At 34.6% G+C, this 15,485-nt stretch overlaps 1 protein-coding gene across 3 annotated transcripts in view; it reads left to right on the forward strand.

The window, feature by feature from the left end:
• LOC140943541 (uncharacterized) overlaps positions 1-1,913 on the forward strand; it is a 40,802-nt gene extending 38,889 nt beyond the window's left edge. For all 3 annotated transcript variants that reach the window (XM_073392628.1, XM_073392629.1, XM_073392630.1), the window contains 2 exons: positions 97-1,005; positions 1,496-1,913. In XM_073392628.1, coding sequence (XP_073248729.1) covers positions 97-1,005; positions 1,496-1,613 — 1,027 coding nt within the window. In that variant the 3' untranslated portion in view covers positions 1,614-1,913. The remainder of the gene's footprint in view (positions 1-96; positions 1,006-1,495) is intronic.
• Positions 1,914-15,485: the final 13,572 nt, after the last annotated feature.

Here is a 15,485-nt window from a genome sequence, read left to right on the forward strand (position 1 = left end):
ACCAGAGACCGTAAATAATATTGCGTTGTAAAAAAGTTGTTCCGATATCTCCAGCCTCTGGACTGATCACATTTCTTTTTCCTTTCTACTTCACAGACATCAAAGCGTATTTCGAACAGTCTCCGGCAATTTGATCAGAAACTTGCAAAGGAGATCGAAAAAATGGAGACGGTCAACAGAGGAAAAGTGCAAGAGAGAAAGTACTGGGGAAGTAGAAATCGCTTCAACGTCGAAAGAAAATAACAGCATTCCAGATTGTTTAGAGGACAACAAAACTGTTTTATGTCAAAGAAAACTCGAAGATGAAAATGCTAATGTAAATGTAATAAGTACGGACTTAGAGAAAAGCGAAACGCCTCCCTGCAGCCCAGCTACTAAAAGTGTGAGGAAAAATGCTGTGGTCTTTCATTCGAGACCTCGTCCAGTTTCTTTAGGATTTCCTCCCAATTTTAATTTAGTAGAGCCGGAGATTAAGTTGAGGGACAAAGTGCTATCTGACCCTAGCATGACAAAAGAAACATCTCTGAACTCTTCAGATGTATGGATACCGCGACCAAATCTTTCTACGGCACGAAGAAGAACTTCGCGGCTTTCAGTTTGTTCGAGGAACTCTAGTGTATTTTCAGAAGATACATCACCTTTATCTGGAAGCAAGAAAAGCTTATCTCACATTTCGCAAGACAGTCTTGCGGATTCAGGAGTGGCCGAGACACCCGGTAGCTCACCATGTAACACACTTGCAATCAGGACTCGGAAACGTTCAACGCCCGAAAGAGGAGAAAAACTTTCCCGTTCACTCTCAAATGTGTGTGGATCAAGCGAAACAAAGCGAAAATTATCTCATTTAGGCAGACGTAGCTGGGGAGACTGGATATCTGCAGAGATGGAAAATGCGGATAACGAAGCAGCTATTGAAAAGGACGATCATGTCGACGATGGTGCTGGTGTTAAGAATAAGAGGAAATTCAAGGATGTGGTGAAACAGTTGTTTTTCTCGAAGAAAAAGTGAGTAGGTGAACGACATACTTTCATAAGTTCTCCTTTTTTAAGTTCTCCTTTTTGACATAAGTTCTCCTTTCGTGTAAGCTCAGTGCTTTTACAGCTGTAAGCAACTTGCCCCGACCAACAAAGTGTTGTTATACAGCAGCAGCAGCATCTGTATGAACCTGTGGGCAACTTAAGCAAAAATTTTGTTGAGGACCTCAAACAGAAGTGAGGCCTTTTCCCTCTTCATATGCCTTGATGCTACCACATTGCAGTGCGATCTACCCGAAAATTTGGGCAAAACCACTGTCTAACTGCAAAAAACTACTTCGATTCAGTTTTGTCGCTCAAAACATCTTTCATTCTAGCCCCGTTAGGCCCCTCCCTGATGGATTCATTGTGTTGACAAGCTTGAAAGTGCTTCGTTACTTTCCCTTCCCCCCTCTCTAACGCCTTCGGTTAGTCACCACTTATCACTCAACTCACACATCGCTTCTCTTTTTCTTTTTAGGCCTGCTCCATCAGATTCATCAACGCTTACGGGAACAGTTACGCATGCGCAATCGTCGAGCAAGAGAACTTCAAAGAATGCCAGATCTGAAATCGGTGAAAAGATTTCCACAGTGTAATTGACAGGATAAAATTAAGAACATTGCAAACGCATGCACGATAAGAATTATTGCTGCAAATGTTCTCAGATAAGACAAACTCTGAGTTCTGTTTGCTTTCTCTTAATTCTTTCATGCAGGAAAAAAAATATATTAAACACGTTATTTTAGTATTATGTAAATATGTGCAAAATCCTCGAATATGTAAACGAATATCTGTCGAATAAGTAAATGAAGTGCAAAGACGATCGTTCTAAAAAATATCAGTCATCTGTAAATTAGACAAAGAAATAAAAATATCGATCTTATTTAGTCAAAAAATTTATTTTCTCCAAAAGGATTGACCGATGAAATGGTTTGGGGCAATATCGGATTATGTTTAGTCAAAATAGGTCGTAAAATAGAATATAAGCATGCTCTACACAGAAAACAAGACTTTCCAGACTATAAAAATATCCATCTTGTATAGTCGAAACATTGCATTTTTCCAAAGGGGTTAAGCCACGATTTTGTCCTAAAATTACAAAACAAGACATAAAATAGAGTGTGAACAAGTTCTAGTTAAAAAAGAGTTTAACCCACGATTTTGGCCAAAAATTGAAACTTATTTATTGGTTGTTTTTGGTCAAAAAAGGCCGTAAAATAACATTTGAGCATGTTCTAGATAGAGAACAAGACTTCCAAGATCATAAGAGTATCATGTTATAAAAACATAAAATTGCATTTTTTTCAAAAGGGGCAACCCATGATTTTTTCTTATAATAAAAATGTCTTTTTTCTTAGGATATTTGTTGTCAAAAAAGGATATAGTGTTTCACCAAGTTCTACTTACAAAACAAGCCTTTTCCCTCTTTAAAAACAGTGATCTTATATAGTCTAAATTTGCATTTTTTCGAAAAACGCTAGCCACAAAATCGGCTAAAAATTTTTTTATTGCTCATTTTTGGTCAAAAAAGAAAACAAACTAGTTTTTGAGTATAGTCTGGATACAAAATGAGCGATCTCATATAGTCCAAAAATTTCATGTTGTAGGATAGGCAGGCTTTTCTTTCTTTGTAGAATATCGTCAAACACATTTTCTTGGCTTATTTTGCCTAATATAAAATATGGAAAATTTTCAACTATTGACCAAACCATTGACTAAGTATATAACGGATTTGGAAAAATACCAATTTTTCGACTTTTGTAACTTCTTGCTTTTATGGTCTAGAAAGGCTTTTTTTCTTTCTAGAATATTGTAAACACATTTCCTGGCATATTTTCCCTATAACCTAAAATACAAACATGGGAAAATTTCAAATTTTTGACCAAAAACCACGGACTAATCACTTTAGAAAAATCCCAATTTATCGATTTTTTTTTTTTTTTACTTTCCGTCTTTATAGTCTTAAAAGGCTTGTTTCTGTCTAAAATATTGTCAAACACACTAAAGTGACGTATTTTGACTAAAACAAAAAAAAAGGAAAAACATTCACCTTCTTGACCAAAACCATAGACTAACCCCTTTGCAAAAATCCCAATTTTTCGATTTTTTTTAACTTCTCGTTTTTACAGTCTTCAAGGCATTTTTTGTTTTCAAAATATTGTCAAACACATTTTTTTGACTTATTTTGCGAAAAATAAAAACATGGCCAAACTTCACACTTTGACCAAAACCATAGAATAACCCCTCTGCAAAAATCCCAATTTTTCGAATTTTTTAAACTTCTCGTTTTTATTGCCTTGAAATCATGTTTTTGTTTCTAAAATATTCTCAAACACATTTTTTGCCTTATTTTGCGAAAAACAAAAACATGGCCACATTTTAACTTTTTGGCCAAAACCATGGACTAACCCCTTTGGCGTTTTTTCATTCTAGAATATCATAAAAGAACTATATTGCCTAAAAAAAAAAGTTGGAAAAATGGCCATTTTTGGACCAAAACCATAGGTTAACTAACCCCATTGGAAAAATGTCAATTTTTCGGCTTTTTGAACTTCTTGTTTTTATAGCCTGGAAAGGCGTTTGTTTTTGTTCTAGAATATCATAAAAGACATTTCTTCGCCTATATTACCTAAAAAAAAAATTGCAAAAATGGCCATTTTTGGACCAAACCATGGGTTAACCCTTTTGGAAAAATTTTAATTTTTCGACTTTTTGAACATCTTGTTCTTATAGCCTAGAAAGGCGTTTTTTCGTTCTAGAATATCATAAAAGAGATTTTCCTAGCCTCTATTGACTAAAAAAAAAAACTTGGAAAAATGACCATTTGGACCAAAACCATGGGTTAACCCCATTAGAAAAATGTCAATTTTTCGACATTTTGAACTTCTTCTCTTTATAGCCCAGGAAGGCGTTTTTCGTTCTAGAATATCATAAAAGACATTCTTCTGGCCTATATTGCCTAAAAAAAAAAAGTTGGAAAAATGACCATTTTTGGGCCAAAACCATGGGTTAACCCCTTTGGAAAAATGTCAATTTTCCGAATTTTCAAACCTCTTGTTTATATAGCCTAAAAAAGCGTTTTTTCGTTCTCGAATATCATAAATGACATTTTCCTGGCCTATATTGCCTGAAAAAAAAAGGTTGGAAAAATGGCCATTTTTGGCCAACAACCATGGGTTAACCCCTTTGAAAAAATGTCAATTTTTCGACTTTTGAACATCTTGTTCTTATAGCCTAGAAAGGCGTTTTTTCGTTCTAGAATATCATAAAAGACATTCTTCTGGCCTATATTGCCTAAAAAAAAAAAGTTGGAAAAATGACCATTTTTGGGCCAAAACCATGGGTTAACCCCTTTGGAAAAATGTCAATTTTTCGAATTTTTGAAACTCTTGTTTATATGGCCTAAAAAAGCGTTTTTTCGTTCTAGAATATCATAAAAGACATTTTCCTGGCCTATATTGCTTAAAAAAAAAAAGTTGGAAAAATGACCATTTTTGGACCAAAACCATGGGTTAACCCTTAGGAAAATGCCACTTTTTCGTCTTTTTGAACTTCTTCTTTTTATAGCCTAGAAAGGCCTTTTTTTCGTTCTAGAATATCATAAAACACATTTCCCTGGCCTCTTTTGCCTAAAAAAAAAAAAACTTGGAAAAATGACCATTTTTTGACCCAAAACCATGGGTTAACCCCTTTGGAAAAATGTTAATTTTTGAACTTTTTGCACTTCTTCTTTTTATAGCCTAGAAAGGCGTTTTTTCGTTCTAGAATATTATAAAAGACATTCTTCTGGTCTATATTGCCTAAAAAAAAACAGTTGGAAAAATGACCATTTTTGGGCCAAAACCATGGGTTAACCCCTTTGGAAAAATGTCAATTTTTCGACATTTTGAACCTCTATTTTATATAGCCTAAAAAAGCGTTTTTTCGTTCTAGATCATCATAAAAGACATTTTTCTCGCCTATATTGCCTGAAAAAAAAAGGTTGGAAAAATGGCCACTTTTGGCCCACAACCATAAGTTAACCCCTTTGAAAAAATGTCAATTTTTCGACTTTTGAACATCTTGTTCTTATAGCCTAGAAAGGCGTTTTTTCGTTCTAGAATATCATAAAAGACATTTTCCTGGCCTATATTGCCTAAAAAAAAAAGTTGGAAAAATGACCAGTTTTGGACCAAAACCATGAGTTAACCCTTTGGAAAATGCCACTTTTTCGTCTTTTTGAACTTCTTCTTTTTATAGCCTAGAAAGGCCCTTTTTTCGTTCTAGAATATCATAAAACACATTTCCCTGACCTCTTTTGCCTAAAAAAAAAAAAACTTGGAAAAATGACCATTTTTTGACCCAAAACCATGGGTTAACCCCTTTGGACTGAAAAATGTTAATTTTTGAACTTTTTGCACTTCTTCTTTTTATAGCCTAGACAGGCTTTTTTTCGTTTTAGAACATCATAAAAGACATTTTCCTGGCCTATATTGCCTAAAATAAAAAAAGTTGGAAAAAATAGCCATTTTTGGACCAAAACCATGGGTTAACCCCTTTGAAAAAATGTCAATTTTTCGACTTTTGATCATCTTGTTCTTATAGCCTAGAAAGGCGTTTTTTCGTTCTAGAATATCATAAAAGACATTTTCCTGGCCTGTAATTTCTAAAAAAAGAAAGTTGGAAAAATGGCCATTTTTTGGCCAAAACCATGGGTTAACCCCTTTTGAAAAATGTCAGTTTTTTGTTTTTTTGAACTTCTTATTTTTATAGCCTAGAAAGGCGTTTTTTCGTTCTAGAATATCATAAAAGACATTTTTTTGGCCTATATTGCCTAAAAAAAAGAAAGTTGGAAAAATGGCTATTTTTGGTTCAAAACCGTGGGTTAACCCCTTTGGAAAAATGTCAACTTTTCGAATTTTTAAACTTCTTGCCTTTATATTCTAGAAAGGCGTTTTTCCGTTCTAGAATATCATAAAAGATATTTTCCTGGCCTATATTGCCATAAAAAAAAAGTTGGAAAAAGGGCCATTTTTGAACCAAAACCATGGGTTAACCCCTTAGAAAAAATGTCAATTTTTCGACTTTTTGAACTTCTTGTCTTTATAGCCTAGAAAGGCGTTTTTTCGTTCTAGAATACTCATAAAAGACATTTTCCTGGCCTATATTGCCTAAAAAGAAAAAATTGTCAAAATGGCCTTTTTTGGACCAAAACTATGGGTTAACCCCTTAGGAAAAAGCTCAATTTTCGACTTTTTGAACTTCTTGTTTTTATAGCCTAGAAAGGCGCTTTTTCGTTCTAGAATATCATAAAAGACATTTTCCTGGCCCATATTGCCTAAAAAAAAAAAAGGCTGAAAAATGGCCATTTTTGGACCAAAACCATCGGTTAGCCCCTTTGGAAAAATGTCAATTTTTCGACTTTTTGAACTTCTTATTTTCATAGCCTAGAAAGGCGTTTTTTTCGTTCTAGAATATCATAAAAGACATTTTCCTGGCCCATATTGCCTAAAAAAAAAAGGCTGAAAAATGGCCATTTTTGGACCAAAACTATCGGTTAGCCCCTTTGGAAAAATGTCAATTTTTCGACTTTTTGAACTTTTTATTTTCATAGCCTAGAAAGGCGTTTTTTTCGTTCTAGAATATCATAAAAGACATTTTCCTGGCCTATATTGCCGTAAAAAAAAAGTTGGAAAAATAGCCATTTTTGGACCTAAACCATGGGTTAACCCTTAGGAAAATGCCACTTTTTCGTCTTTTTGAACTTCTTCTTTTTATAGCCTAGAAAGGCGTTTTTTTCGTTCTAGAATATCATAAAAGACATTTTCCTGGCCCATATTGCCTAAAAAAAAAAAGGCTGAAAAATGGCCATTTTTGGACCAAAACTATCGGTTAGCCCCTTTGGAAAAATGTCAATTTTTCGACTTTTTGAACTTCTTGTTTTTATAGCCTAGAAAGGCGCTTTCTCGTTCTAGAATATCATAAAAGACATTTTCCTGGCCCATATTGCCTAAAAAAAAAAAGGCTGAAAAATGGCCATTTTTGGACCAAAGCTATCGGTTAGCCCCTTTGGAAAAAGCTCAATTTTTTGACTTTTTGAACTTCTTGTTTTTATAGCCGAGAAAGGCGTTTTTTTCGTTCTAGAATATCATAAAAGACATTTTCCTGGCCTATATTGCCATAAAAAAAAAGTTGGAAAAATGACCATTTTTGGACCAAAACCATGGGTTAACCCCTTTTGAAAAATGTCAATTTTCCGACTTTTTGAACTTTTTGTTTTTGTCGCCTAGAAAGGCGTTTTTTCGTTCTTGAATATCATAAAAGACATTTTTCTGGCCTATATTGCCTAAAAAAAAAGTTTGAAAAATGGCCATTTTTCGACCAAAACCATGGGTTAACCCCTTTGAAAAAATATCACTTTTTCGACTTTTTGAACTTCTTGTTTTTATAGCCTAGACAGGCGTTTTTTTTGTTCTAGAATATCATAAAAGAGATTTTCCTAGCCTATATTGCCTAAAAAAAAAAATTGGAAAAATGGCCATTTTTGGGCCAAAACTATGGGATAACCCCTTAGGAAAAAGCTCAATATTTTTGACTTTTTGAACTTCTTGTTTTTATAGCATAAAAAGGCGTTTTTTCGTTTTAGAATATCATAAAAGACATTTTCCAGGCCTATAATGCCTAAAAAAAAAAATGTTGGAGAAATTGCCTTTTTTTGGCCAAGACCATGTGTTAACCCCTTTGGAAAAATGTCAATTTTCCGTTTTTTTTAACTTTTATTTTCATAGCCTAGAAAGGCGTTTTTTTCGTTCTAGAATATCATAAAAGACATTTTCCTGGCCTATATTGCCTGAAAAAAAAAGCTTGGAAAAATGGCCATTTTTGGCCCAGAAGCATGGGTTAACCCCGTTAGAAAAATGTCAATTTTTCGACTTTTTGAACATCTTTTTCTTATAGCCTAGAGAGGCGTTTCTTCGTTCTAGAATATCATAAAAGAGATTTTCCTGCCCTATATTGCCTAAACAAAAAAACTTGGAATAATGGCCATTTTTGGACCAAAACTATGGGTTAACCCCTTAGGAAATAGCTCAATTTTTTTGACTTTTTTAACTTCTTGTTTTTATAGTCTACAAAGGCGTTTTTTCGTTCTAGAATATCATAAAAGAGATTTTCCTAGCCTATATTGCGTAAAAAAAAAAATGGAAAAATGGCCATTTTTGGACCAAAACTATGGGTTAACCCCTTAGGAAAAAGCTCAATTTTTGGTTTTCTTGAACTTCTTGTTTTTATAGCCTAGAAAGGCGTTTTTTAGTTCTAGAATATCATAAAAGACATTTTCCTGGCCTGTAATGTCTAAAAAAAGAAAGTTCGAAAAATGGCCATTTTTTGGCCAAAACCATGGGTTAACCCCTTTGGAAAAATGTCAGTTTTTTGTTTTTTTGAACTTTTTATTTTTATCGCCTAGAAAGGCGTTTTTCGTTCTAGAATATCATAAAAGACATTTTTTTGGCCTATATTGCCTAAAAAAAAGAAAGTTGGAAAAATGGCTATTTTTGGTTCAAAACCGTGGGTTAACCCCTTTGGAAAAATGTCAACTTTTCGAATTTTTAAACTTCTTGTCTTTATATTCTAGAAAGGCGTTTTTCCGTTCTAGAATATCATAAAAGATATTTTCCTGGCCTATATTGCCATAAAAAAAAGTTGGAAAAAGGGCCATTTTGGAACCAAAACCATGGGTTAACCCCTTAGAAAAAATGTCAATTTTTCGACTTTTTGAACTTCTTGTTTTTATAGCCTAGAAAGGCGCTTTTTCGTTCTAGGATATCATAAAAGACATTTTCCTGGCCCATATTGCCTAAAAAAAAAAAAGGCTGAAAAATGGCCATTTTTGGACCAAAACTATCGGTTAGCCCCTTAGGAAAAAGGTCAATTTTTCGACTTTTTGAACTTCCTTTTTTTATAGCCTAGAAAGGCGTTTTTTCGTTCTAGAATACTCATAAAAGACATTTTCCTGGCCTATATTGCCTAAAAAGAAAAAATTGTAAAAATGGCCTTTTTTGGACCAAAACTATGGGTTAACCCCTTAGGAAAAAGCTCAATTTTTCGACTTTTTGAACTTCTTGTTTTTATAGCCGAGAAAGGCGTTTTTTTTGTTCTAGAATATCATAAAAAAACATTTTCCTGGCCTAAAATGCCTAAATAAAAAGTTGGAAAAATGGCCATTTTTGGACCTAAACCATGGGTTAACCCCTTTGGAAAAATGTCAATTTTTCGACTTTTTGAACTTCTTGTTTTTATAGCCTAGAAAGGCGCTTTTTCGTTCTAGGATATCATAAAAGACATTTTCCTGGCCCATATTGCCTAAAAAAAAAAAAGGCTGAAAAATGGCCATTTTTGGACCAAAACTATCGGTTAGCCCCTTAGGAAAAAGGTCAATTTTTCGACTTTTTGAATTTCCTTTTTTTATAGCCTAGAAAGGCGTTTTTTCGTTCTAGAATATCATAAAAGACATTTTCCTGGCCTATAATGCCTAAAAAAAAAGTTGGAAAAATGGCCATTTTTGGACCAAAACCATTGGTTAACCCCTTTGTAAAAATGTCAATTTTTCGACTTTTTGAACTTCTTTTTTTTTATAGCCTAGAAAGGCGTTTATTCGTTCTAGAATATCATAAAAGACATTTTGTTGGCCTATATTGCCTAAAAAAAAAAGTTGGAAAAATGGCCATTTTTGGACCAAAACCATGGACTAACCCCTTTGGAATAATCCCAATGTATCGATTTTTTTTAACTTCACGTTTTTATAGTCTTAAAAGCATTTTCTGTTTCTAAAATATTGTCAAACACATTTTTTTGTCTACGTTTGCAAAAAATAAAGATATGGCCCAATTTCACATTTTTGACCAAAACCATGGTCTAACCCCTTGGGAAAAAGTCCTAATTTTTTTTTATTTTTTTAACTTCTCGTTTTTATAGTCTTGAAAGCATTTTTTGTTTCTAGAATATTAGCAAACACATTTTCTTGGCTTATTTCGCGAAAAATAAAAACATGGCCAAATTTCACATTTTTTACCAAAACCGTTGGTTATTGTTTAGAAGGCCTTTTCCTCTTTCTAAAATAGTGTTTAAACACATTTTTCTGGCTTATTTTGCTCAAGATAAAATTAGGGGGAAATTTCACATTTTTGACCAAAACCATGGAAAAATTCCAATTTTTCGTCTTTTTAAGCTCTTGTTTTTACAGGATAGAAAGGCCTAGTTTATTTCTTTATAGAATATCGCCAAACACATTTTTCTCAAACACATTTTTATTCGTTTTTTTCGGTCAAAAAATGACGTAAAGTAGCATTTGACCATGTTTTAGATAACAAGTCTTTGTCCATGTTATAAACTCTAAAAATTGTATTTTTCCATAAGGGGTTAACCCACGATTTTGGCTAACAATTGAAAATTTTTTATTGGTTATTTTTTCTCCAAAAAAAGACATAGAGTAGTGTTTGAACAAGTTCTAGTCACAAAACAAGCCTTTTTAGTCTCGACCTTATATAGTCGAAAACCTGAATTTTTCCAAAGGGGTTAACCCACGATTATGGCTGAAAAATAAAAACTTTTTTTAATGGATATTTTTTGGCAAAACAGGACATAAGATAGTGTTTGAGGAACTTCTAGTTAGAAAAAAAGCAAATCAATCGATATTCGAATTTAACAAAATCGATGTTAAATTGATAGTCGAAATTTGCATTTTTCCAAAGGGCCCCGGGCCCGCGATTTGGGCAAAAATTAAAAACTTTATTTATACGTTATTTTTGGTCATAAAAGGCCGCACAATAGCATTTGAGCTTGTTTTAGATAGAAAATAAGCCTTTCAAGACTATAAAAATGTGGATGTTATATAGTCGAAAAATTGCTTTCTTCCAAAGGGGTTAACCCACGATTTTGGCTAAAAACTGAAGATGTTTTATTTGTTATTTTTTTCTCCAAAAAAGCCATAGAAGAGTGTTGGAGCAAGTTCTGGTTAGAAAACAAGCCTTTTTAGACTAAAAAATATCGATCTTATATAGTCGAAATTTGCATTTTACCAAGAGGGTTAACCCACGATTTTGGCTAAAAATTCTCTTTTTTATTCCTTATTTTTGGTTAAAAAGGCCGTAATGGCATGTGATCATGCTCTAGGTAGATAACAAGCCTTATAAGTCTATAATGTTACCAAGTCGAAAAATTGCATTACTTCATGATAAGGCTCGATTTCCGCCGCTGCTCTAAAGAGGGTTAAGCTACGATTTTGGATAAAAATTAAAATAATTTTAATGGCTATATTTTTTGGCAAAGCAGGACATAAAATAGTGTGTGAGCAATTTCTAGTCAGAAAAACAAGTCTTTTTAACCATTAATGTAATAAAGATCAACCACTAAAGTAAGAAAAAAAAACTTAACCACTAATGTAATAACTTTGTAACCATAAATGTAACAAACTCAAAGAGAACACTCAATTGGTTATTTAGGATTATTAGGATTTATAAGATTATATGGCACACGGCACTGAAAAATCATACGACCTGACCTCCTGCTTTGATGTCAGGCATTGCCGCTTCAACGCAATATATATTAGGCGTTATTTCATACGCGAAGTGTTACCTCATATTTGACTGCCAAACGCACAGTGACAGAAAAATGCTGCAACATGTTATTATGTCGGGAAGTTTGAACTCCAAGTCTGAAAGTGACGATTTGGAGTGAGCTTGAAAGTAGCGGCGACTACCTCTAGCTCTCTAGATAGCATAGCTCTGCCCAAAATGGGCACTAAACATTTTTAACACTGAAATGATAGACAGACAGACAGACAGACAGACAGACAGATTGATTGATTGGTTCACTTTTATTTGAATACGGTAATTTCATAAGTTACATAACTTCTTTACATGAAAGCCGTATAGAAACAGAAGTAAATACTGCACAACTACACTAAAAATATGTACAAATAATAAAATACAGTAAAATGTAGTCAACAGTTTGCCTGCCTACATGTACAAGCCAGTTTTCGTTTAAAGATAGCTTTAGATTCGGACGCTTTTATGTCATTTGGTAATGAATTCCACAGCATTCCTCCTCTGTATGAGAAAGACCCTTTATAATATTCTGTTTTTGGAACGTGGTCCAGTACAACATTATGTTCCGTATTTCTTGGCATAGACTTATAAGGGTTGTTCTCACAGACATTCGAGAAAAGATCGCTTAAGTAACTAGATACATTTCCATTCACTGCATCATACATTAATAGACTTAAGTGCCTTTGACGCCTCGAGGTAAGCTCTTTTCCAGTTTAGTTGTTTTCGTATTTGTGCTGAACGAACGTCATAACCTTGAAAGGTTAAGGCGTGCAGCACGATTTTGTAATTTCTGGATCCTAGTGGCAAGTCCCTGGTCTAAATTGTCCCAAACAACGTCGCAGTAGTCGAACACAGGCTGGATAAGAGATTTGTAAATAGTATTTAGAACATCTAATGGTACATAATCACGTGAGATGTTGACAGCTCGGCCACACACGCCTCCACTTGGTACATCAGTGGTTGATATATATTACGGTAGTGGTTACCATAACTTTTACTGTTACATTAGTGTGGTGATACCCTTGAGACCTTTTTTTACGTATGGTTGAGCCAAACTGATCTTATTGTACTTTATCATAACTTTTTATTGTACAAATTTATATGGGCTTGTTTTTATGGTCTTGTTGTTTTTCACTATTGTTCTTCGAAAGTGTGTTCAAGTGCGGACTTCGCAAGGGCACCAACTAAAATTCAAGGACTTTTCAAGAATATGCAACCCCCGTCCATGAGATAGAAGAACTGTGAAATGACAGGCTTTTAATAGCTTCATAAACAACAAAGCTGTTTAAGTGTGTCTTTCACTGCTCGCCTTATTTCTGGAATTTTCCAACAGTAAAGTAACGGGTTTAATGACGAGTTGAAGTAAATTAAAGTCCCCGTGTACTGCCTCGCCAGGTAAACGGCTGAAGTTATCTTTTCCTGAGAAGCAGAAGTGAAAGTTAAGCCATAAGGCAGATAACAAATGACCAATGTTGTTTGCACCCACAGTGCACTGTACACTGCCTTTTTGTATCGAGCTATGTTCAGAGGAACCCTTGTTATTGCCGGTTGTTCCTGAGAATGGTCTTGAACTTGAAAGTGGTTATGACGCAAGCGCAGAGTACGAAATATTTTTGCGTACGATAAGATCGAGGTTATTAGACAAAGTAGTAAAGTTATACTTGCAATCGCTGAAGCCACACTGGGAATAAAGTAATACATAGTGATACAGAAAATAGGCGAAAACCAAAATATAGCCACAGCCATATATGTTCTCTTCAAGGTGACAATTTGTCTATACCTGAGGCCAAGCAACAAGGCGAGGAGCCTGTCAACGCTTATGGCAGTACTTGTCAACAGAGAAACTCCGCACAAAGGAAAACTAGTTATGATAGTTAAGTCTAATGCGTAGCGACATATATTCCACTGTTGAATCACCGTAGATGTCCAATAAGTAATGTTAACGGGCAAAACGATGACGCTAACACACACATCCGTCATCGCCAGGTTACGGTACAGGAGTTTGGAAGGTGGATGAAGCGTAAGCAATGATTCCTTGCAGAGGGCTGCTATTATTAGAGCATTTGCCGAAAATGCGCTTAAAGCCACAAAAACATTTAGCAACGAAACAACTATTATTTGGCTGTGTATCTCTCCTGTTAAATTTTTCGAGCAATATAATTCGTGAACTGTTTCCTCATTTTCCTCGCCTGTAAAGTTGTATGCTAGCATTTTACCGCGATCTCATGAGCTACTAGCCAGTTCACTTTCTGCCTGTTCATATATTCTTTAAGTAAAAGCTTTTTGAACCATAATCTGGGTCACTGTCCGTCAACATTGAAACAGGTGCATATTACTCTTCGGTGTTTTTCTGAGTACTTTAAAATGTCATGGGAGAGCTCGCAGTTGTTATCAACAGCCTCCGATCTGCGCAGAACACGGAAAATTTAAGAAATCTTTCGTTACCTACACGAGAACAAAAGCGCTTTTAAAGTCTGCTAATCCAAGTATCCCAATAATCACAACTGTGTGTACGGAGAATATACTGTTTTCCTTATCATTCCAAGCCAAGTGTACTCTGTTCTTTGTGATGGAGATGTATCACGTCATGTTCAATTGCCCTTTAAACAATTTCAGTTATACAATTTTCCGGCTCTTCAAATAAATCGCCCACGGAGTAAAGTTTAAGCCAACCAAGCCATGCAAGCAATTAGATGCCATGCAAGAGAAGTGGTAATTTAATTTACAGAAGCTAATATCACTAACCATTACGTTAAGAACACCTGCTCGCTATAACAGAACTCTAAAGATGAATACATGTAGGCTAAGATTGCACTAAAAGTGATTTTTCTGGATTCATAAATGTTTCCGGATTTATCACATTTAAGGCATTAGGATTCACAGGCGTTAACTAACTAAAAACGTATTCAGATTCCCAACCGTTTACACACATAAATGCATCCGAGGAGCTTTAGCAACGACAACGGCGACGGTAACGAGAACGCAAAAAAGTAGTAGGTTTACTCCTTATCTTGCCCATTTACCAGCACAATGTGGAGTTTTGGTTTGCGTGAACCTAAACAAATGGAACAGTTTCTTGATGTTATCATATTCATTATTCATTCATCTACTCACTCTATTATCTGAACATTGTACACACACCACACGTTACAAGTAAATTGTGGGAAACGTGGCAGTAAATCTCAAGCCGAAAGATACGATTGTGACGTACTGTATGCGCCACTTCTGCAATACGATTTTCATATTGCTAAACGGCGCTCCCGAAGCGTGCCTCAAAATCCAGCGCGACATAGGCAAGAAAATGCGTTTAAAATATAATTGTTGTTTAAAATTCAATTCACTTAAGGGAACATTTAGATGCTGCAAATATTTTTTTCTCATGAATGATTGCCATTTCCATTAAGTCGGAAATTTAACAGCATTGTTAAAGGTTCTTTGCAATAAGAAATATTTATTGACCACACGGAAATTAGAGCCTGTTTAGATGGTGGTGAGGTAACATGTGGCGGGTAACCCCACCTATCATGTAAATGCGATCAAATTAAAATGAGAGATTATATGGACGAGCGGGTTACCTCACGTAAGTAGGTTAACTCACCTACCTGGGGTCCCCCACCTCCATGTAAACAGGCCCTTAAAATGTTAGTTTACATGCGTATTTTAATACAAAGATTACATATTTATTAATATTGACTGATTTTTTGACACTAACAAAAATTTGTCGCCTGTTGGTAAACGGGCAAAAGGTGTAAGGTGTGTTGTGTACAATGTTTATTTGTGCAAGTACAGTTAATGGAGTCCGGAGCATTAATAAGGAGATAAAAAAAAAGCCAAAAGCCAATAAAACTATGGATGTTTAATCAACTAACATCTTAATTTTCGTGC

This window comes from Porites lutea, chromosome 7, assembly GCF_958299795.1.
Source record: "Porites lutea chromosome 7, jaPorLute2.1, whole genome shotgun sequence".
Lineage (NCBI taxonomy): Eukaryota > Metazoa > Cnidaria > Anthozoa > Scleractinia > Poritidae > Porites > Porites lutea.